Below are 19,736 nucleotides of genomic sequence, written 5' to 3' on the forward strand. Positions count from 1 at the left end.
TCCTAACAGATTTATTTGAATTTTATCCTCTAATTGTGCAGTTATAGCCATGGCTTTCTTTACTTTAAAAAAGCATCTTGAAAAACGACAAAGTATAGGAAATATTGTAGATTAAAGATTAAAGTTTAAAAGTGTTCATATTGAGTGATGATACTGTTTCATTCTCAGTTTAAACTGCAGGGAGCAATTTCACACTCTGTAAACTCTTCAACACTTGAAGAATTATCATTCTAAACCTTGATTTTTCAATTCTTTCAGTTATCAAAACCTTGATCTTTCTATTCTTCCAGTTCTCCTCTTCCTTCTTCTAAACCTTTATCTTTCTATTCTTTCAGTTCTCCCCTTCCTTCATCTAAACCTTGATCTTTCTATTCTTCCAGTTCTCTCCTTCCTTCTTCTAAACCTTGATCTTTCTATCCTTTCCGTTCTCCCCTCCTACTCTAAACCTGTATTTCTAATTTTCTAAAAACCTTGTTCTTCGTTCTTTTATTATCTTCTATAAAATAAACCAAGACATTCGTATAAATAGATTGTCTATAGCCGGCAAAACGGCTGGACCGATTGGCCTGAAATTTTTCGTGGACACTCATGGGTGGCCGGGGGGTGTTATGGGCTAAAAAAATCGAATTTTTTATTTTTTATTTAAATTTTTTTTCCAAGGGCAACGCCAGGCCCTTCCGCTAGCATTCTTTAAATCTCTCTTTTTTAGCAGTAATCACATTATTTTTAACCTCATTTAAATGTTTTTTCTTTTCTTTATTCCTTCATACCTGATCTTTCTTCTATTGAGTAGAATCATGTGAATTACAATCAATGAATGAATCCATCAACTATTCATCACTTTGCTGTGCTGACTGATTATGATAGTATAGATCTATTCTTGATCGGGGTGTGTTTGTGTGTGTCTGAGTATGTGTATGATGATGATGTAAGCTGTCTAAGACTATGTGTATCCCAGCTGGAAGGAATTGGGTAGATTAGATACAGATAATCTACCTTAATTCCATCATGCTAGACAATATTTACAAATATACATATTTGACAGTTTCTAATATTAGACTTTTTACAGTGGTCGGCGTTTATATCAATACAATGAAGACGACTTTTCTATTTAAGTTTTAATTTCTAACAACCTTTTTTTAAAATTCAATTTTACAAGTAAACATTGACTGTAGTTTTATAAACGTGATAGTATGTCAAACAAAAGCATATGCTTTATCAGTTCATGGCAACATTGTTTTTGACGGGAAATTGAGGACTTTAAGAATCCATTTGGTCTTTTCCTTTTAAAAGTTTTATAATATATATACTGATATAAAAAAAAATTTTATGTTTTTTAAAAAAAAAATATATCAAAAACTATTTCTAAAAAATGTGGTGGTAAGATTTCCGAAACCGTTAAAAAATGCCAATTTTGATAATTTGATGCCTATCCCTTGTTTACTTGAAAATATTTGCTAACAAATGAATTTAAAAAGTACAAGCGTGTGCAACACTAATCTAGTATTGTTCAAAAAATGTTTTTAACTAGTTCGGTCATTTAGCATTTTTAGTTAAAGTATCTCTTTTCTGTCAGAAACTTCTTAATTTATCCTAAAAGAAAATAACAATTTGTAAAAAAAAAACATTTTTAAAAGTTATTTTTAAAGGGAATATAAAGGAAAAATGAAAGGGTTATAGGCTGAAACCTACGCATTTCAGGAGTTGATGTTCCTGTCTCGAGAAATTAATATAAAACTGTGTCAAATTTATAAGAAAATTTATAAATATTAAATTTTGTAAACAAATCATAGGTTTAAAAAGATCATATTCAAAAAATACGCAACCAATCTGAAAACGACGATATCCCATGAGAAGCCTGAGAACTTGCTCATGTTATTAATTGATTTTTTCATTTTTAAGATATAATTGATAATATTATTTTTACCCCCGTATCACGTGACCAGAACTCCCACTAATGGCAGCGCAGTATACTGGTCTTGTGTCTCCGTCACTGCCATTGGTGGGAGTTCAGATATATTTGTAACCTCTCAACAGTGATAACCAGAAAATTCGGGAATAGGAAGACGCCTATTAGACTTAAGCTGTGACTTTAGAAAGTCCAATGAACATGAGACACAGCAATTATGTAGTGTAAACAGACCCAGTTCACTGAATAAGTGATTTAATAAGTCACAAATAAAACTTTTTGCTTTGTATCAACATCTCATACTTTGTATCATTCCTTTAATGTTTTCTTATCTCATTACTTTATATTTTTGTAGATTTGCTTTTTTAAAGTTTTATTTTAAACTAAAATATTTTAAATGGAAAACTTTCTAAACCCCGTCTAAATTTATATTATTTGATTCTAATAAACTTTGAAACTAATCCCTTCAGACTCAATTGCTTAAAATTATGAACGATGAAATTATAATTTGTAAAAATGTTCTAATCGTGCAAAATCTAGGAAACATTTAACAAATGCATGAACTCAGAATAGAAATCCGCCAGAATCCAGTTTAAATCTCACCAATTAAACTCATTAAAGGGACTGTAGACGTAATTTCGAGTGAACATCAATTTAAGGATGGACATGTCCCATTCTTAACGGTACCCTTTCATCTTCTGTCTTTCATTTTTGTCTTGCTAAAAATTGATAATTTTCAATTGCAGTTTTCTATTTAAGTGACTTTAGCAGTTATACTTTAGAAACTTATTTGAAATTTAACATATTTTAAAATAGAAAACGATAGAAAACGATAGAAAACGAAAGAATACGATAGAAAACGAAAGAAAACGAAAGAATACGATAGAATACGATAGAAAACGATAGAATACGATAGAAAACGATAGAAAACGAAAGAATACGATAGAATACGATAGAAAAAGATAGAATACGATAGAAAACGATAGAATACGATAGAAAACGATAGAAAACGAAAGAATATCATAGAATACGATAGAATACGATAGAAAACGATAGAATATGATAGAATACGATAGAATACGATAGAAAACGATAGAAAACGATAGAATACGATAGAAAACGATAGAATACGATAGAAAACGATAGAAAACGATAGAATACGATAGAAAACGATAGAAAACGATGTGAATCGGACAAGCCACTCTTCATATGAATGGGACAAAGTCCCTTTATACCAAGATCTTTTTCAAGCGATGCAGGCACTGCATTGTTTTTTTAAATGCATCTTGAGAATGAATCTGAAATGAACATTTTCTAAAATTATTTCAGAATAAATTTGTTTAAATTTGTTCTCTTGGAAAAGAAAGGGCCTCCATGAAGTCAAGTTGTTTCTGGAATTGTTTTATAGTACTTTTTCAGTACAAGATAAACAGTACACGATACACAGTACACGATACACAGTACACGAGACCTGGTACACGATACACAGTGCACAATACACAGTACACTATACACAGTACACGATACACAGTGCACGATACACAGTACACAGTACACAATACACAATACACAGTACACAATACACAGTACACTATACACAGTACACGATACACAGCACACAATACTTGATACACAGTACACAATACATAATACACAGTGCACGATACACAGTACACAATACATGATTCACAGTATACTATACTGCAGATATACAATACACAGTGCACAATACATGATACACAGTGCATGATACACAGTATACTATACTTATACAATACACAATACACAATACATGATACACAGTATACTATACTGCAGGTATACAATACACAGTACACAATACATTTTACACAGTATTTTATACTGCAGGTATACAATACACAGTACACAGTAAACAGTACACTATTAAAAGCATGCCTTCTTGGATTTACAAGACTGTTTATTTTGTCGTTATAACTCAATTAAATCTAAATTTTTTTTCATTTTCAGCGGGAAATTAATTTTTAAACTAATTTTGGTGAAATCAAGACCTGTAGAGTTTACCTATACAAGTTATTAAGTTTGTGATATTGTTTTAATATATTATTGTTAGATAATATTCTTTTTACTTAGGATTTTTATTTTTCAGTCCTCCCCCCTCCCCTCCCCGCTCCATACAATCTGCAGTTGTTATAGTAGTCCCCTGGGCTTACACAATATATATGGAAATCCGGACAGAGCTGGGATATATAAAGGAGAGGGGGNGGTGGCAATGGGGCTTAGAGGGATTCTTTGTATACTTTGCTAAACTTAAACATTGTTATTTTTACCAGCATTCAGTTGACTGAACTTGTTTCATTCTAAATCCCTGGTTTTTATAAAAATCTAAAAGTTTAACAAACATTGAATTATTAAAGATTTTAAGTTTCATTAAATGGGGTTATACGATATCTACATCATATTAATTGCTGAATCTTAATTAATTTTATTCATTATTTCTTTTCAAAATTAGTTTAAAACCCTACGTACGTTTACAACTAAACCAACTTAATTTTAAATCCAATCATTTTTATTTTGAATCTCCATGACAGATATATAAACATATTTTCCACGTATTATGGCGAGTAATCATACGCTAGGATGGAATTTATCCTGGATAGGAGAAGGGGTTGAAGAATTCAAGTGACCCCCTGGTAAGGTTAGAAAGGAGGAATGATAAGTACACCCAAGGGTGGAAGGAGGCTGTAGGGGAAGAAGGTGAATACCCCTGGAGAAGGAGAAGGAGAAAGGGGATAAGGAAGGGGGATGGGAGGTAATAATCCTTTAAAAATGTAGGGGAAAAGAGAGGGAATACCCCCTGGATTAGGAGGTAGTAAGGAGGGGGAGGAAGAGAAGGGGAGATAACTCCCCCTTAAAATAAGGTAGGAGTGAGGTCAAATGTGAATACCCCCCGTGGAAAAAGGCATAATACAAAAGAAGGAATCCTGTCCAGATTTTAAATTTAATCGTACAAAGCAAAGGGAAACAAGCGAGCGGGAGCTAGAAACAAAAGGGAAACGAGTGGACGGGAGCTAGGAGCAAAGGGAAAAGAGTGGACGGGAGCTAGGAGCAATGGGAAAAGAGGTGACGAGATCTAGAAGCAAAGGGACAGGATGGAAGGAGCTTAGGAGCAAATGGAAACGATTGGACGGGAGCTCAGGGTAAAGGGAAAAGAGTGGACGGGAACTAGGAACAACAGGAAAAGAGTGGGCGGGAGCTAGGAGCAAATGGACAGGATGGAAGGAGCTAGGAGCAAAGGGAAACAGTGAACAGGAACTAAAAGCAAAGGGAAAAGAGGTGACGAGAGCTAGAAGCAAAGGGAAAAGAGGTAACGAGAGCTAGAAGAAAAGGGAAAAGAGGTAACGAGAGCTAGAAGCAAAGGGAAAAGGGGTGACGAGAGCTAGAAGCAAAGGGAAAAGAGGTAACGAGAGCTAGAAGCAAAGGGAAAAGAGGTACTAGAACTAGAACTAGAACTAGAACTAAAGCTATAACTAGAACTAGAACTAGAACTAGAAATAAAGCTATAACTCTAACTAGAACTAGAACTAGAACTAGAAATAAAACTAGAACTAGAACTAGAACTAGAAATAGAACTAGAACTATAATATCCTGATTTACAATGATATAAGCCTAGAAAAGGGTCTCCTGAGACCTATATCTAGATTATCTGAACCTACAAGATTACTCTCATAAACCCTTTTCTCTCAGCTCTACACAGGGACTAGGAGAGGGGGGGGGGGGAGTTACAGACAATATATATCTAAAGAATATTCGTAAATTTTCACAAAAAGATCATAAAAAGTTGATTAATTTGAAAATGTTTTTAATTTGAAGCAATTACACTCCAATGACAACTATGACCTTGTCAATTGGTTCAAACCTACTTTGCAGTGTTAATCAACCATTTTCGTATATGGTTTTGTGTTCTTTTTGAAAATAATGTATGGATGTCATCCCCTTTTAGGTCTTACAATCTTACAAATAGCGCATGGAAAAGTAAAATATCGGAAAAGTATTGGTAAATGTATTGCCCCTGGAAAGGCTTTGGAAAAATAATAAACTAGAAAATATATTAACCTTATACTGAATATCGACTGGTTGAGATGTGTGTATATGTAATGTATGTATATCCCTTGGATTATATTGAATTATCAGGATCTATTGAATAACAGTACTCCATACTTTTCAGGATATACGATGTAATCATGTAATCAATGTACACAAACGTTTACTTCAACATCATGCAGAGATTAATGCAAACAAATGTTCGAGAATTGACTCAAAATCTTACATTTAAAATAGCTTGTAGTAAATTCAAAAAGTTTCTTTTTATATTTAATTCTACAAATCTGAAAATGCGCAACTTTTCGTTAGTAAAATCCACAATTTGTTTTCAGATACTCTTTTCATATCAAAAATGAATACTGAAATGGAACAGGAGGAAAGCCGTCTTCTAGAACTTTCGAGTTCTTTAATGTAAATATATTTCTAATTTTTTTAGATAAGAAATTTAAGTAAACATAGGAAATTTTGAAAAACGTTTAGAAAGACAGTTTTTGCTAATATTACTTTTAAATTTTTACAATTTTTTTTATTGGATAGCGCTAATTTACAACGCTTGACCTCGATATCCACAGTTGTAGCATTTTAATTTGATGGATAGGTGCTTGGGTAATAGTCCCTCAACTTTTATCTATCCTTTTTGGGTTCTGATCACAGGATATTCAAGAGGAATTATTAAATTCTTTTTGATGATTTTGGGGGTGAAAATTGAATTTGACAGCCTGCACAAGTCAATTTTTTGGTACTTTTTCCCCAAAATTCATTGATATTCCCCTAAATCATTTCTTTTTTACAATTCAGAATAAAACCTTAACAAAATTTTAAATCCTGGAGGAAAAAATTATTTTCGATGTTGCTTGATCCAAGGATAAATAAAACAAAAAGTTTGACCTCAGGATAGAGAGAAGAGATGAGGATCTGAGAAAGCTGGTTCCCGAAGCGAGGAAGATCGCTAGCTCCTTGAGCAGGATCAAGGGGGCCAAGCTCATCAAAGCTTTGGTTGAAAACTATCTTTTGATCGATTCTCGTTCAGGTAAAACTATCAAACATGTTGAAATGATTTTAGAGATTAAGAGACCTGCGTAATATACAGTTTTTTCTTCAGACTTTGCTGTTGGTATTCTGGTAGATTGTATACAGTGGGCTACAGAAGAGGAGAGGACATTTCTCAGAAAATCGTTGGAGGTCTTTTTCTTAAATGTTCAATACTTTAGTACAGTTTACAGACTTAATGTTTACATTTTTTATTTGACCATGAGACAATATTTAGAGGTAAACTTGCTTAAAGTGATTGTTCACGTATCTTGATTGACTTTGAGGTAACCAGTAGAAATTTCAAAGAGAACTTAAGGTTTGACATTGATTATTTATTTTATTGAATTATCTTCGAGGATTTTTTCACATCCAGGGACAATCTAAGATTAAAATAAACAGTAAAATAAAATAAAAATAAACGAAATTGGTCATGGCTAGATTTAAGAGGGGTTGAAACTTGAACCACATATATGCGAATCAACCATATCTTGCTGTTCATTAAATCTACCCTCTGTATTAACAATGCTATCGTACAATGCATAAAATGAAGTCTGAACATGCAGCATAAATGCAATATATTGAGTAATGAAAAGATAATTTACTGTACTGTATTCTTCTGTACTGTACTGTACTGTACTACACTAAACTAGGTAAGACTGATGCTGCTGTACTATGAGAGGAAAGAGTACACAGAAGCTTTAAATCTGGGCGCAAATTTGATTATACAGCTGAAGAAAATTAATGACAGGTTATATCATTTTGATCTTAAAAGGGAATGACCGTCTATGCATGGTAGTTGAACTGAGAATGTAGTATTGTGGAGAAATTTTTTAGAATTCATTTGAGACTTATAAAACGTTTTAATGATCCATAATTACTGAGTTTGAGCGCAAAGTCGACGTTCAAAATCATCCATTTAGCTGGCTACGTTTGAGAATCGATTTTTTTAATTATTAAACAACGACGACAAAATTTGTAATAAAAATTCTACAGTAAACGAATTAGATGTTTAGGAACATATTTTTCAATTGTATTTTTTTCAATAAATCAATGATTAGAATCAATTATTTCTTTTTCATCATTATACTTAATTTCTTATTCTTTATGAATTTGTTCGCAGATTTTTCTTCAAATCTTTCAAATGTCGTCTTTTCCAGTAAATCTACAGAAAATGTTTGTGAACAAAGAGACATTACAAAAACCAATATCTGAAGAAGATAATATTTTCGATGATAATAGTTAACTTTTATTTTCTTAACCTGTTCCTAAACAACTAATTAGTTTACTGTAGAATTTTTACTACATTTTTCATCGTCTTTTTTGAATTCTTCTCAAAATCATCTCTCAAAAATGAACAATCTATGAGGATTTTAAAAATTGAATTTGTGCTCTTGTTGAACAAATATGCACCGTAAAACGTCTCATATGCAATTAGGTCTCTAATGATTCCTAAAAGATTTCTCCACAAAACTACCGGTCACTCCCTTTAGATTATATATATCAATAGATTGTACACACGTCCTTAAATCTAAACATCAACTCCACTGTACTGTTCTGCATTATACTTTTCTTTACTTTACAATGTTCATGTAATATTTTATCATTCACTTACCACGTTAAAAGCATTATTTTTGAAACTAAAATTTTGAATAAAAAGTTGGACCAGATTTAATGAAAAGCCAGAAGTGGTAAAACCACACATGGCCGCGCCGGTTCATCCAGTTCTCTAGTTTGCCGGGTCAAGCTGAAGAGTAGTAGTTGAGTTTAGTCTGTATAGATCAACTGCTTCTTCTATTCATATGATCTGGTCTTTGTTTGGTATATTTTCCTTGTGTTGTAGTGAACTCCTAGTTCGTGTTTACCTACTGGAGAGTAAATGCTACCTAGGACTGGATAACCTGGAGAAATCTAGAACAGCTCTGAACCTTGCCAAGGTTACAGCTTACTCAATATACATACCTCCTACAGAACAGGTATGCAGTGGTTCTTAAAATATCTTGGAATCTTTTAGCCAACATAGATCGTGTGAAAGTTCAACAAACATAGTTTTCACATTGTTGGATCGTTTCTCTTATACGAGTTGTTTCGATCCCATGAAAACATAAATCTTATGTTTAGATTAGAATCAAATACTGTTTTTTCTCCCTTTCCGCTTTAATATAGCAGTCACTGTATCATATTAAATTCACTATTTATTCTTGCAATGGTAGTGCAAGTAAAATTCGGTGCAATGTTGGATATATTGTACGTTGTACAATGTACAAGGCCGAGATGGTGTAAAGTTTCAATTAATCTTGAGTATGTAAACTGTACAATACACTGTGCACTGTACACTGTACAATAAGTATAAATATTAGTTAATAATCTAATCTTTACTCAGGCTGAGATAGATATGCATAGCGGTATTCTAAGCACAGTTGACTCCAAAGATTTTAAAACTGCATTCTCATACTTCTATGAAGCATTTGATATTTATGATAATCTTGGAGATATGACTGCTGAACGTGCTCTCAAGTATATGCTACTCTGTAAAATCATGCTGAAGCAGAACCAGGATATACCCAGGGTATAAACTTTATATAAATTACAATATCTAAATTAGTAATCTCTGTTTGTATTTATGTCTGATCATAACTCATAGACCCCCTAACCGATCTGCCTCAAATTTTGATTGAGGAACTTGGGAGATCCACGGAAATGTTCTTAGCTTGGTTTTAAGATTCTAAGTTCTAAAAAGGCTAAAACCGTAATTTACTACCAAGAGCGGGTAAACTTCGGTAGTGATTATGACTACCCTGGGCAACGCTGGGTTCTCAAGCTAGTATTAATATATTCAATCGGTTAATTTATATAATGGTTTTAATTGAATAAATATACTTCTAGTTGATGTCAGGAGAGGTTGAGTTGAACTACAATGGACCTGAAACTGCTTGTATGATAGATATATCTAAAGCTATAACCTCTAGTTCTCTAAACCAGTTTATGAAAACTGTATCCGAGTACTCTGAAGTACTGGAGCAGGATCCAGTAGTTCTCCTCCACTTGGAGAAACTGCAGGAGAACATGATGGAGCAGAACCTTATCAAGATACTCAAACCCTACTCCCGGGTTCAAGTTCAGTATGTTGCAGATAAAATAGATCTTCCAGTTCTCCAGGTATAGTTCTATATACAGCTGTACTAAACAATATACATGGATACAAGTAACCTCTAGCCATTATTCAAGACTGCAAGACACAACTTTAAACTAAAATGAAAATTTTGAAGTTATTTCATATAAAAAAAACTACGGATAGTTAAAGCTTATCACGAAGACCATTATATGTACTCAATGAACCACATAAATGCTGCTGGGGTAGTTTATTGAGTACATCCGCAGTCTCTGATGCCTGCAGGGATAATTCATAATTAAAATGGGCTTTTAACTATTCGTTTTTCATTTCTCTTTGGGCTAAATTTAGAACTCCAAACTTAATTATTCATCAGGAAATCTAAATAAGTAGTTAGTTGAAGACAAATAAACAAATAGTAATGATTTTATATTCTATAGTCTAAATATATACATAAGAAGGTAATAGAACAATATAAATGCAAAGGATCCTAATCAGAATAGTAATCTTGTATAATGTATACAGTACTCTTTTCTTTACACTTCTTTCTCCCCTTCATCTCTGACCCTTAAGACTTGTAAAACTTGTTCCGATAATTCAAGAACATACCCCCCCTAGTCAGAGTTTCTAGACTATATAATACATACTTTTACAAGGGTGTCGTATAGACCAGATCTTATTTACAGAGAGGTACAACCTTTTCTACACTTAAAAACCTCTTTATTTTTTTAAACAGAATTATTCAGTGTATTCACTGCTACCCTTCCAAGGAGGTTTGCCAGGTCGTCATCTCTAGCTTGCTTCTATACTCCGGACTCTCAGGACGCAGAGAAACGAAGTATGAAGGGGATGAGGGGAAGAGAGGAACGCCCATTCTAACCTCTACCAGCGATTCTAAATGATAGAATAAATATAATTTTGTTTGTTTCTCGTTGGAGGGTAATGGTTTTTGAATGGACCTGTATTTACTATCGAACTCAGCGCTATAAAACTTATAATATTGAATAGAAATATAAACGTTTAAATATGTTTTCATGAGAGAGAACGGGCTCTGGATTCTATAATCCAAGGTTCTAATGCAAATAAAAGTTAATTGTGGTCGCGTATACTCTGCGTACATATTGAAACCAGTTCTCTCTGGGCGGAATTTGTAAAAAAGAATAGATTCATCAGTGTTCGTCTAGTATTCGAGGAGGAGAAAAGCATTTAATTTTGATTATTTTGAAAATTCACATAATAGTTTCCTATGACCAGAATATTTCATAGATTATTTTTTTTAAATTGATTCCATGTCAGGCTGTGACATTTGTCTTGTGTTTACTTTTCCGCCCAAAGACAGTACACTGCAGTACAAAAAATGCGTACACCTCTGAAATAACTTTCCTTGCATTAGTACGTTGCTATAATTCATCCTTCTCCAGGGTCCCTGCGGTACGGTAAGGAGCGGGGGGGGGAGAATATATACACATTATGTTCAATTTCTTCTGTAATGTACAGCTCTTACAACAAAGGGGGGGATTGTAAATAATAAATGAAGAAATGAAAATATATCTGATAGAATCTAGTCTGTACTGTGTATACTGTGTATACTCTACTCTATATATCTGAATAAGATACTACTACTACTAGACAGTATACTAGTATTCCTCTGTGTACGTAAATACGTAAATATGTAAATATAAAAACTACATATTTACTCTGAAAATATTTGTGAGTAATAAATAATAAACTGAATAATATATTTGACGTGTTCACACCATAAACTATCCTGAGGGTTCTTTATAATAATATTCTTGCTTTATAAATACCAAACATAGCTATAGTCAACTCAATTTTACGTATTTTCTAGGCTTTTAATGCTTAAATCACAAACTTATATTAGGAACAATGTATTTCTATTTAATAAAGCTCTTCGTTCATATATATTTATATTTATTATATAGCATATATCTTCTGTATAATAAAGCTCTTCGCTCATTTATATGTTCGCTATAGCTGGCCAAACTTTTTTAAGAGAACCTTCCCCGTGGGGTGACATTAACCATTTACTTCCACGGGAAACGCCGAGCACTCCAATTGTATAATTATACTATAAGATCATTTCCTAAACTGCTATTGAAATATTTGTGAAATATAGAATACAGAAATCCCTCCAATTAAGACCATTTTGTTGTAAATATTATTATTGCAGGTTGAGAGAAGGTTGAGTAAGATGATCTTGGATAAGAAACTGTCCGGAATCCTTGATCAAGAGAACGGAGTAATCATCCTGTTCTCCAGGTCTACCTGGAGTAGGACGGATACACTCTGGGAGCTAGGGAACCAGATACTGGAGCAGTTGCATCCTATACTTAACAAGCAGACTCATATTCTTAATAATATCTAGATACAATATATACCTTGTAGAATATATTAGAAATAAATCAGAATATATGCGTAGATAGTTTCTGCCTGCAAGTATATTTATGTGAATAGTAATTCCTTGTTTTCTCGTATTTTTCCTCTAAGAAAACATACTTGAATGGTCGTCTATCTTTTTTTCAGGTTTGACATTTCGGTAAGAATTTTATGATTTGTAGCACTGAATTCTCTTTTTCATATTCTTTCATCCTTTTTATATCGGTATATATTGTTTAGTTTTCAGTGTATAAACGTATATATTGTTTAGTTTTCAGTATATAAACGTATATATTGTTTAGTTTTCAGTGTATAAACATATATATTGTTTAGTTTTCAGTGTATAAACGTATATATTGTTTAATTTTCAGTATATAAACGTATATTTTGTTTAGTTTTCAGTATATAAACGTATATATTGTTTAGTTTTCAGACTCCCCCAGTAAACATGGAGAGAGGTAAACATAGATTGGAAAAGCTTAGGAAAAGAAAGAAATATTTTAGAAAAGATTGTAAAGTTTCTAACTCCTAGTATAGTTGGAGATGATTTATATATGTTATGGTATGCAGTTACTGGTTAGGCTAGAAGAGTCCATTCAAGGAAGTTAGATCTCTCTTAATCCTTACACTTTGAAAGAAATTATTTCAAACGGTTTTTAAATTAAAATTCTTGTTTAGAAACCTTTGTATGTATGATTAAGAATGAATGAGGTATCCGTGTTTTCAACTTTAAAATTGAGCAGCAGGTTTCTACTTCAGAAACAATAAATGAAATAAAAAAACGACAATATCTTCAATAATAATGATCAGATGAATGTTTTAAGGGTACCACTGTGAATGGGGAATGCCTCATTTCAATGGAGGGTCACTTGATATAACAACAATCACTTAAAGTTAACGTTTTCTGAATCTGATCTAAATGAATCTGAAACGTTTTGGAAGAATTTAAAACGGTTTGGTTGAGTTTTATAGTAGGTTGGATGATGTTAGGAGAGTCTAGGAAAATTTTGAGTGAGTTTAAGAAGGTTTGGAAGATATTAGTAAGGTTCGAGAGAGTTTAAAATCGGTTAAAAGAATTAGGAATGGTTTGAGAAAATAAGTTAAGACGGTCTGCCACAGTTTAAGATGGTATGACATAGATTTAGATGGGTCCGGAGAGAAAGGAATGGTTTGAGAAAATAAGTTAAGACGGTCTGCCAGAGTTTAAGATGATTTGAGTGATTTTAAGATGGTTAGGGAAAGTTTAGAAGGGCTCGAGAGATATATTTAGATTGTTTGAAAGAGTTTAAGATGGATTAAGAGAATTTTAGATGGTTTGAGAGAGAGTTAAAAAAGGTTCGAGAGAGTTTTAAATGGATAGGGAGAGGTTATAAATGCTCAAAAGGGGTATTAAACGGTTCGAGAGAGCTTAAGATGGTTTGAGAGAGGTTAGGATGGGCTGACAGCGTTTAAAATAGATTGAGAGAGTTTAAGATGGGTCGGTAGAATTAAGGATAGTTTGAGAGAGTGTTTAAGATAAATCAGGAAACTTCAGAAAGGTGTGAGAGAGTTTAGAAAGATTTAAGAGAGTTTAAGTATAGTTTAGGAGAGTTACAGGTGCTTTTGGATAGACAGGGAGAGTTTTTATTGGTTTAAAAGAAATTTTGATGATTCGGAGAGTTTTTTTTGATGATTTTGCAAATTTTATTATTTCGGAGTTAAAGGTTAGTGTCATAGTGATCAAATCTAAACCCTTCAAAACCCTCCCCACCTGCCTTGTGAGCCAACCGATAAACATGTATTGAATATATATAATATACGACTCCTCGACCAAATATCAACCGATAAACATGTATTGAATATATATAATATCCGACTCCTCGACCAAATATCAACCGATAAACATGTATTGAATATATATAATATACGACTCCTCGACCAAATATCAACCGATAAACATGTATTGAATATATATAATATACGACTCCTCGACCAAATATCAACCGATAAACATGTATTGAATATATATAATATACGACTCCTCGACCAAATATCAACCGATAAACATGTATTGAATATATATAATATACGACTCCTCGACCAAATATCAACCGATAAACATGTATTGAATATATATAATATACGACTCACACATTTATGTCATTTCATTCCTCTCCACCCCTTTCCTCAATATCAATTATGTCAAGTATACCCCATCATTGTGCCCCTATCCCTCAAACTTTTTATAAACCCAAAGTTTGGAATGCATTAAGGGTTTTAGATATCTCCTCTTAAGCCCTCCCCTATGCTCCCCTCCCATCCACCCTTCACACAAAAAAAGAAAGAATCTCAAAAAAGAATTTCAATATAAACCGTTTTTAGGGTTGTTTTTGTAACTTTATGGTAAGATAAACATATTTAAACGGATAAAAACCTGGTATCCTTTAATGCTTAGATGTGTAAAATAAACCAGTTGGGAACCATTTGTCTATATTATTAGGGGCGTATGTATTTAATCTGTAAACCTAGACAGTCCATGTATTGTATAATATACAATGTATATACATGTATATGATGTCGTAAGAGGAGGGCTGTCTGAGCCACATACTGATTATTTTCTCGTCTGAGCCACCTCTTATATGTTGTATATGATTTGAAATAGAGCTTTTTATAACCATAGAACTTTATACTTTTTAACAAGAATATTGCAAGGATGAGTTTTTAAAGGTGTCTCGGTTGAGTAAATATGTCCCTCACACGAAGAATTTTTGTGGCTGGCCTTCCAGTCCTCGTGAGAGAAATTGTTAAATTGTGTAGTGTTGAGAGTTTAGTCTAAATACTGAATGATTTGTTGCTCTTTTACCAAAGTATAAAATACACTCACAGGCAAAATTTAAAAACAAGGATATCAGTTTAAAGGAAATTAGATAAGGGGAGACTAGGACAGAGCTAATAAAGGGCAGCAAGATAGGGGGTAAAATGTATAGATAGGGTCAGAGATCCACCCCCAGGGGGGGGGGGTAGTTTTTATCTTCTCAAAACTAAGTCCTTTTTATATACACCATTGTAATTGTTTCGCTTTTTCAATGCATATTAACGCCAAGAGTGGACTGAAAAATGTACACAGAATCCTACCGTAAACCAAAATAAAATGAAGGTTGTAAGATCTGGGGGGGGGGGCATATACATCAGATGATTTGAAATTTCAATTACTATAGCCTGAAATATATTTTTATATATTTGTGTAGAAAATAATGGAATTTTGTAAAATATCCAAACCTAGTTTACTTCTTTTGTACTTTCTCACATTTTGTGATTAATTTAAAAGTTTAAAACATTTATATAAAAAGAGTAAAATGTGTTATAAACCCATGAATAACCCTGATTTTGGTAAAGAAATAGCATATTAAAATTGGTGCAGATTATATGTTTCGTTGTGTATATTTTGTTTTTAATGATGCCTGGATAATTAGCTTCTGAACGTGTACATATGTAATTAGCTACTTTATCCTGTAGACCTTCTGAATACATTAACGAGAAGGGGAGGGGGGGGGGGGCTAACCAACCCATTACAGCAATCTATTCACTAATTTAACAGCTCTGTAATCACCTTCAACGCTCAACGTGGATTCGATAATAAATCCTTAATCCTCTCTTCCTATTGGACGACACAAATGAATATCTGCACTTTCATTGGCTAATTAAATTCCTGGCTTCCTATTGGTAAAATGAATGAGAAGTCCACGTGGATAGTGTTTAGTTTAGTGTGTCTGAGGGTGTATTGATAACATGAAGCTTTTATTTGAATAATGTGTGTGTAGTGTTTCTCATGTTTACTCTCAACTTATCATTCACTAATCAACCCCAGGCTTTCATATCTTTATTTCAAATATTTATATTTTATTATGTCGATATTTTATATGTAATAATAATAATTTATTTGCTATTTTTAAAAAGTCAATTACTTTTTAAGATTTGGTACAGTGATAACCAGAAAACTCTGGAATAGGAAGTCGACTTTATGACTCAAGTTATGACTTTAAATAATCCAATTAACATAAGACACAGCAATTGTGCAGTGTAAACAGACTCATTTCACTTAATGATTGATTTAATAACTTACTGACAAAGCTATTTGCTTTGTATACAATGTCAAATGCACTTTAGTAAATTGCTTTGATGTCGTCTGCCTATTCTACAGTTTTCTGGTTATCACTAGGGTTTTTCGTTTTAAGGAGTCATAGCATTAAAAAACATTTGCAGACATATAACAAATATGCAATAATTGAAATATCTAAAGATTGTTTTATAAAAAATAATCAAACTGAATGCATGGAATGAAAGAAAACATTTACTTGTATTATATCGGAATTATCCTTTTATTAGATATTCAATGATTTTCGGTAGACTAACACAGAGTGCACATAGCTCTACCTGGACAGGCTATGCAGGCCTATTGTGTCCCGGCACGCCATGCTACAGTTCCATGAAAGGTTTTTTGACTGCCATCTAACTCTTTGCATTTTATACCTATTCAGGGGTTAAGTTTACAACTTTTAAAGAAATACTCCAATTTTTAACATGAAACATAAAATTTAAGAATTTAGTTTAGTTTTGAAGATTTTGTTTTTCGTATCCAAAGGATCCTTAAATATCCCTGAATACAGATGTCTGTCGTCGTACAGTACTTGTACACAATAGAACCTACTGTCTCCATTACTCTTTTATATCTGATTTCCGGTTTTTAAAGGGCTTCACGAAATTTGACGTAGTCTGATGTAATTCAAAATTTCATTTTACAACAGTTTTCTTTTCTTAAATTAGACAAAGTTTTGACTCTGTGAAGATATAAACCTGAACGAAGAAAAATCTATCGTTAGTTGGCAAACTAATTAAAACATCGTTCAAGCTTATTCGTTTGCCGAAGTAACATTTTGCACTGTGGAATAAAAAAAAACTTTTTGGTTTTACAACTTTGGTGATACAGTTTTTGTGATACAATTTTGGTGATACAATTTGATGATACAATTTTGGTGATACAATTTTGGTGATACAATTTTGAATTAAATTTCACAGAAGTTTGTGAAGTGTCCTGAGAGCCTGAAAATTCCTGACTTTAAAAAACGTATAAAAACCATGCCCAGACTGTAAAACATGGTATTTGAATGCGTAGTTGTTAAGCCTAAAATATATTTGTACACGTAGTATGTACAGCAGACCGTCAGAATATATTTGTACAAGTAGTATGTACAGCAGACCGTCAAAATATATTTGTACAAGTAGTATGCACAGCAGACCTTCAGAATATATCTGTACAAGTAGTATGTACAGCAGACCGTCGGAATATATTTGTACAAGTAGTATGCACAGCAGACCGTCAGAATATGTTTGTACAAGTAGTATGTACAGCAGACCGTCATCTTAAGCTAAAGTAAATTTCACGTAAAATTGAATTATTAAATGTTTACAATCATAACTTCTCTTATTGAAGAGCTATTGAGAAGAACAAAAATGTTTTAAATTTCTAATATTTACCCTAATAAATGTGGTTTTTTAATACTCGTGCGTAAACTCAGTCAGAAAGGAGGTCGTCTTCCGACAAGTTGTTTACTACTTTTTTCAAAATACGGGGCAACACAGGATACATCTGCTACTTACACTTAGAGAGATGTTTTTAACAAATATTCAACAGTTTATTCTTTAATCTTAATTTTATGTAAATATTAAGGATAAAAAAGTTATATGTAAATTCTTCTTCTAGAAAATCTACCACTTAAATCCTTCTTTTCATTTTCTTTTATTTTTTTATTTTCCTATTCATTTTTTCTAAAATTTTCCTTCATTTCTTGATTCTTTCTTAGATTTTTTATTTATTTATTCATTCTTTCCTATATTATTCATTCATCTATTAATTTATTCTTATATTTTTCATCCTTCCTTTCATTTTCTATCTATCTATCTATATATCTATCTATATATCTGTATATCTATCTATCTAACTATCTATCTATCTATTTATTTATCTATCTATCTATCTATCTATCTATCTATCTATCTATCTATCTATTCATGTTAATGATTAGGGTGTGCATAATAGCATAATAGCATGCCAAATCCATTGAGCTAAGCCTCCCAATGGGCTCATTAAGCATTCTGGAATATGTATTAAACTAGTCTTAACTAAACCTGAACTATGGAATATATATATTATAAATTTATAACCAGTAATTCATGATGCTCAAGGGGGTATTGAGAGAAAAATAAAATAGAACTAATGCGTCACATTGAGTCAAACGTTCTATGATCTGAGTCAGTACTATGTTTATGCATTGATTCGTACCGTCCAGTCTGGACTAACCAGTGATAAGTTGACCCAGCACGTTTCATGCAACAAATGTAGCCTGGCGTCATATCTCATCACATTTACAATGCACATAGGAGAAAAAAGTACAGAAGCTGAGCTAATATTTTGGCCACAGGCATCCGGTATCTGGTATCCGGTATCCGGTATCTGGTATCTGGTATCTGGTATCTGGTATCTGGTATCTGGTATCTGGTATCTATCTGGTATCTGGTATCTGGTATCTGGTATCTGGTATCCAGTATCTGGTATGGTATCTGGTATCTGGTATCTGGTATCTGGTATCTGGTATCCGGTATCTGGTATCTGGTATCTGGTATCTGGTATCTGGTATCTGGTATCTGGTATCCGGTATCCGGTATCTGGTATCTGGTATCTGGTATCTGGTATCTGGTATCTGGTATCCAGTATCTGGTATCGTATCTGGTATCTGGTATCTAATATCTGGTATCACTTGCATTGTACGTCTTTGCAGTTCCTCTAGTTTGGTTTTTTAACAAATATAAGAAAAGATAACTTATTTTGTTACAAACTACTAAAATTGAAATACATACCATTTTTTCTCAATGGCTATTCAATATAATGAATTATGATCGGAAATATGTAAGATTTAAATCTTACGTGAAATTTAGTTCAGTTTAACGTGGTATGTGGATGAAGTCCATATTTCTAAATATTAATCTTAACAATTTGTCAGAGAAATATTTGGAATTGATTTTAAAATATGTATAATGTACATATATATTATATACAGATTATTGATAAATGAGTGTAGATAGATAGATAGATATATATAGAAATATAAATAGATATATGTAGATAGATAGCTAGATATATATAGAAATATAGATAGATAGATGTAGATG

At 32.6% G+C, this 19,736-nt stretch overlaps 1 protein-coding gene across 1 annotated transcript; it reads left to right on the forward strand.

Annotated features, from left to right (window-relative positions):
- The first annotated feature begins 6,296 nt into the window (after positions 1–6,296).
- Positions 6,297–12,572, forward strand: LOC111716225 (26S proteasome non-ATPase regulatory subunit 11). The gene is made up of 8 exons (XM_023491664.1): positions 6,297–6,403; positions 6,886–7,022; positions 7,095–7,174; positions 7,675–7,772; positions 8,865–8,997; positions 9,405–9,590; positions 9,908–10,180; positions 12,325–12,572. The coding sequence occupies exons 1-8, from the start codon at positions 6,345–6,347 to the stop codon at positions 12,517–12,519; spliced, it is 1,161 nt and encodes a 386-aa protein (XP_023347432.1). The 5' UTR covers positions 6,297–6,344; the 3' UTR covers positions 12,520–12,572.
- Positions 12,573–19,736: the final 7,164 nt, after the last annotated feature.

Source organism: Eurytemora carolleeae, unplaced genomic scaffold (assembly GCF_000591075.1).
Source record: "Eurytemora carolleeae unplaced genomic scaffold, Eaff_2.0 scaffold1947, whole genome shotgun sequence".
Lineage (NCBI taxonomy): Eukaryota > Metazoa > Arthropoda > Copepoda > Calanoida > Temoridae > Eurytemora > Eurytemora carolleeae.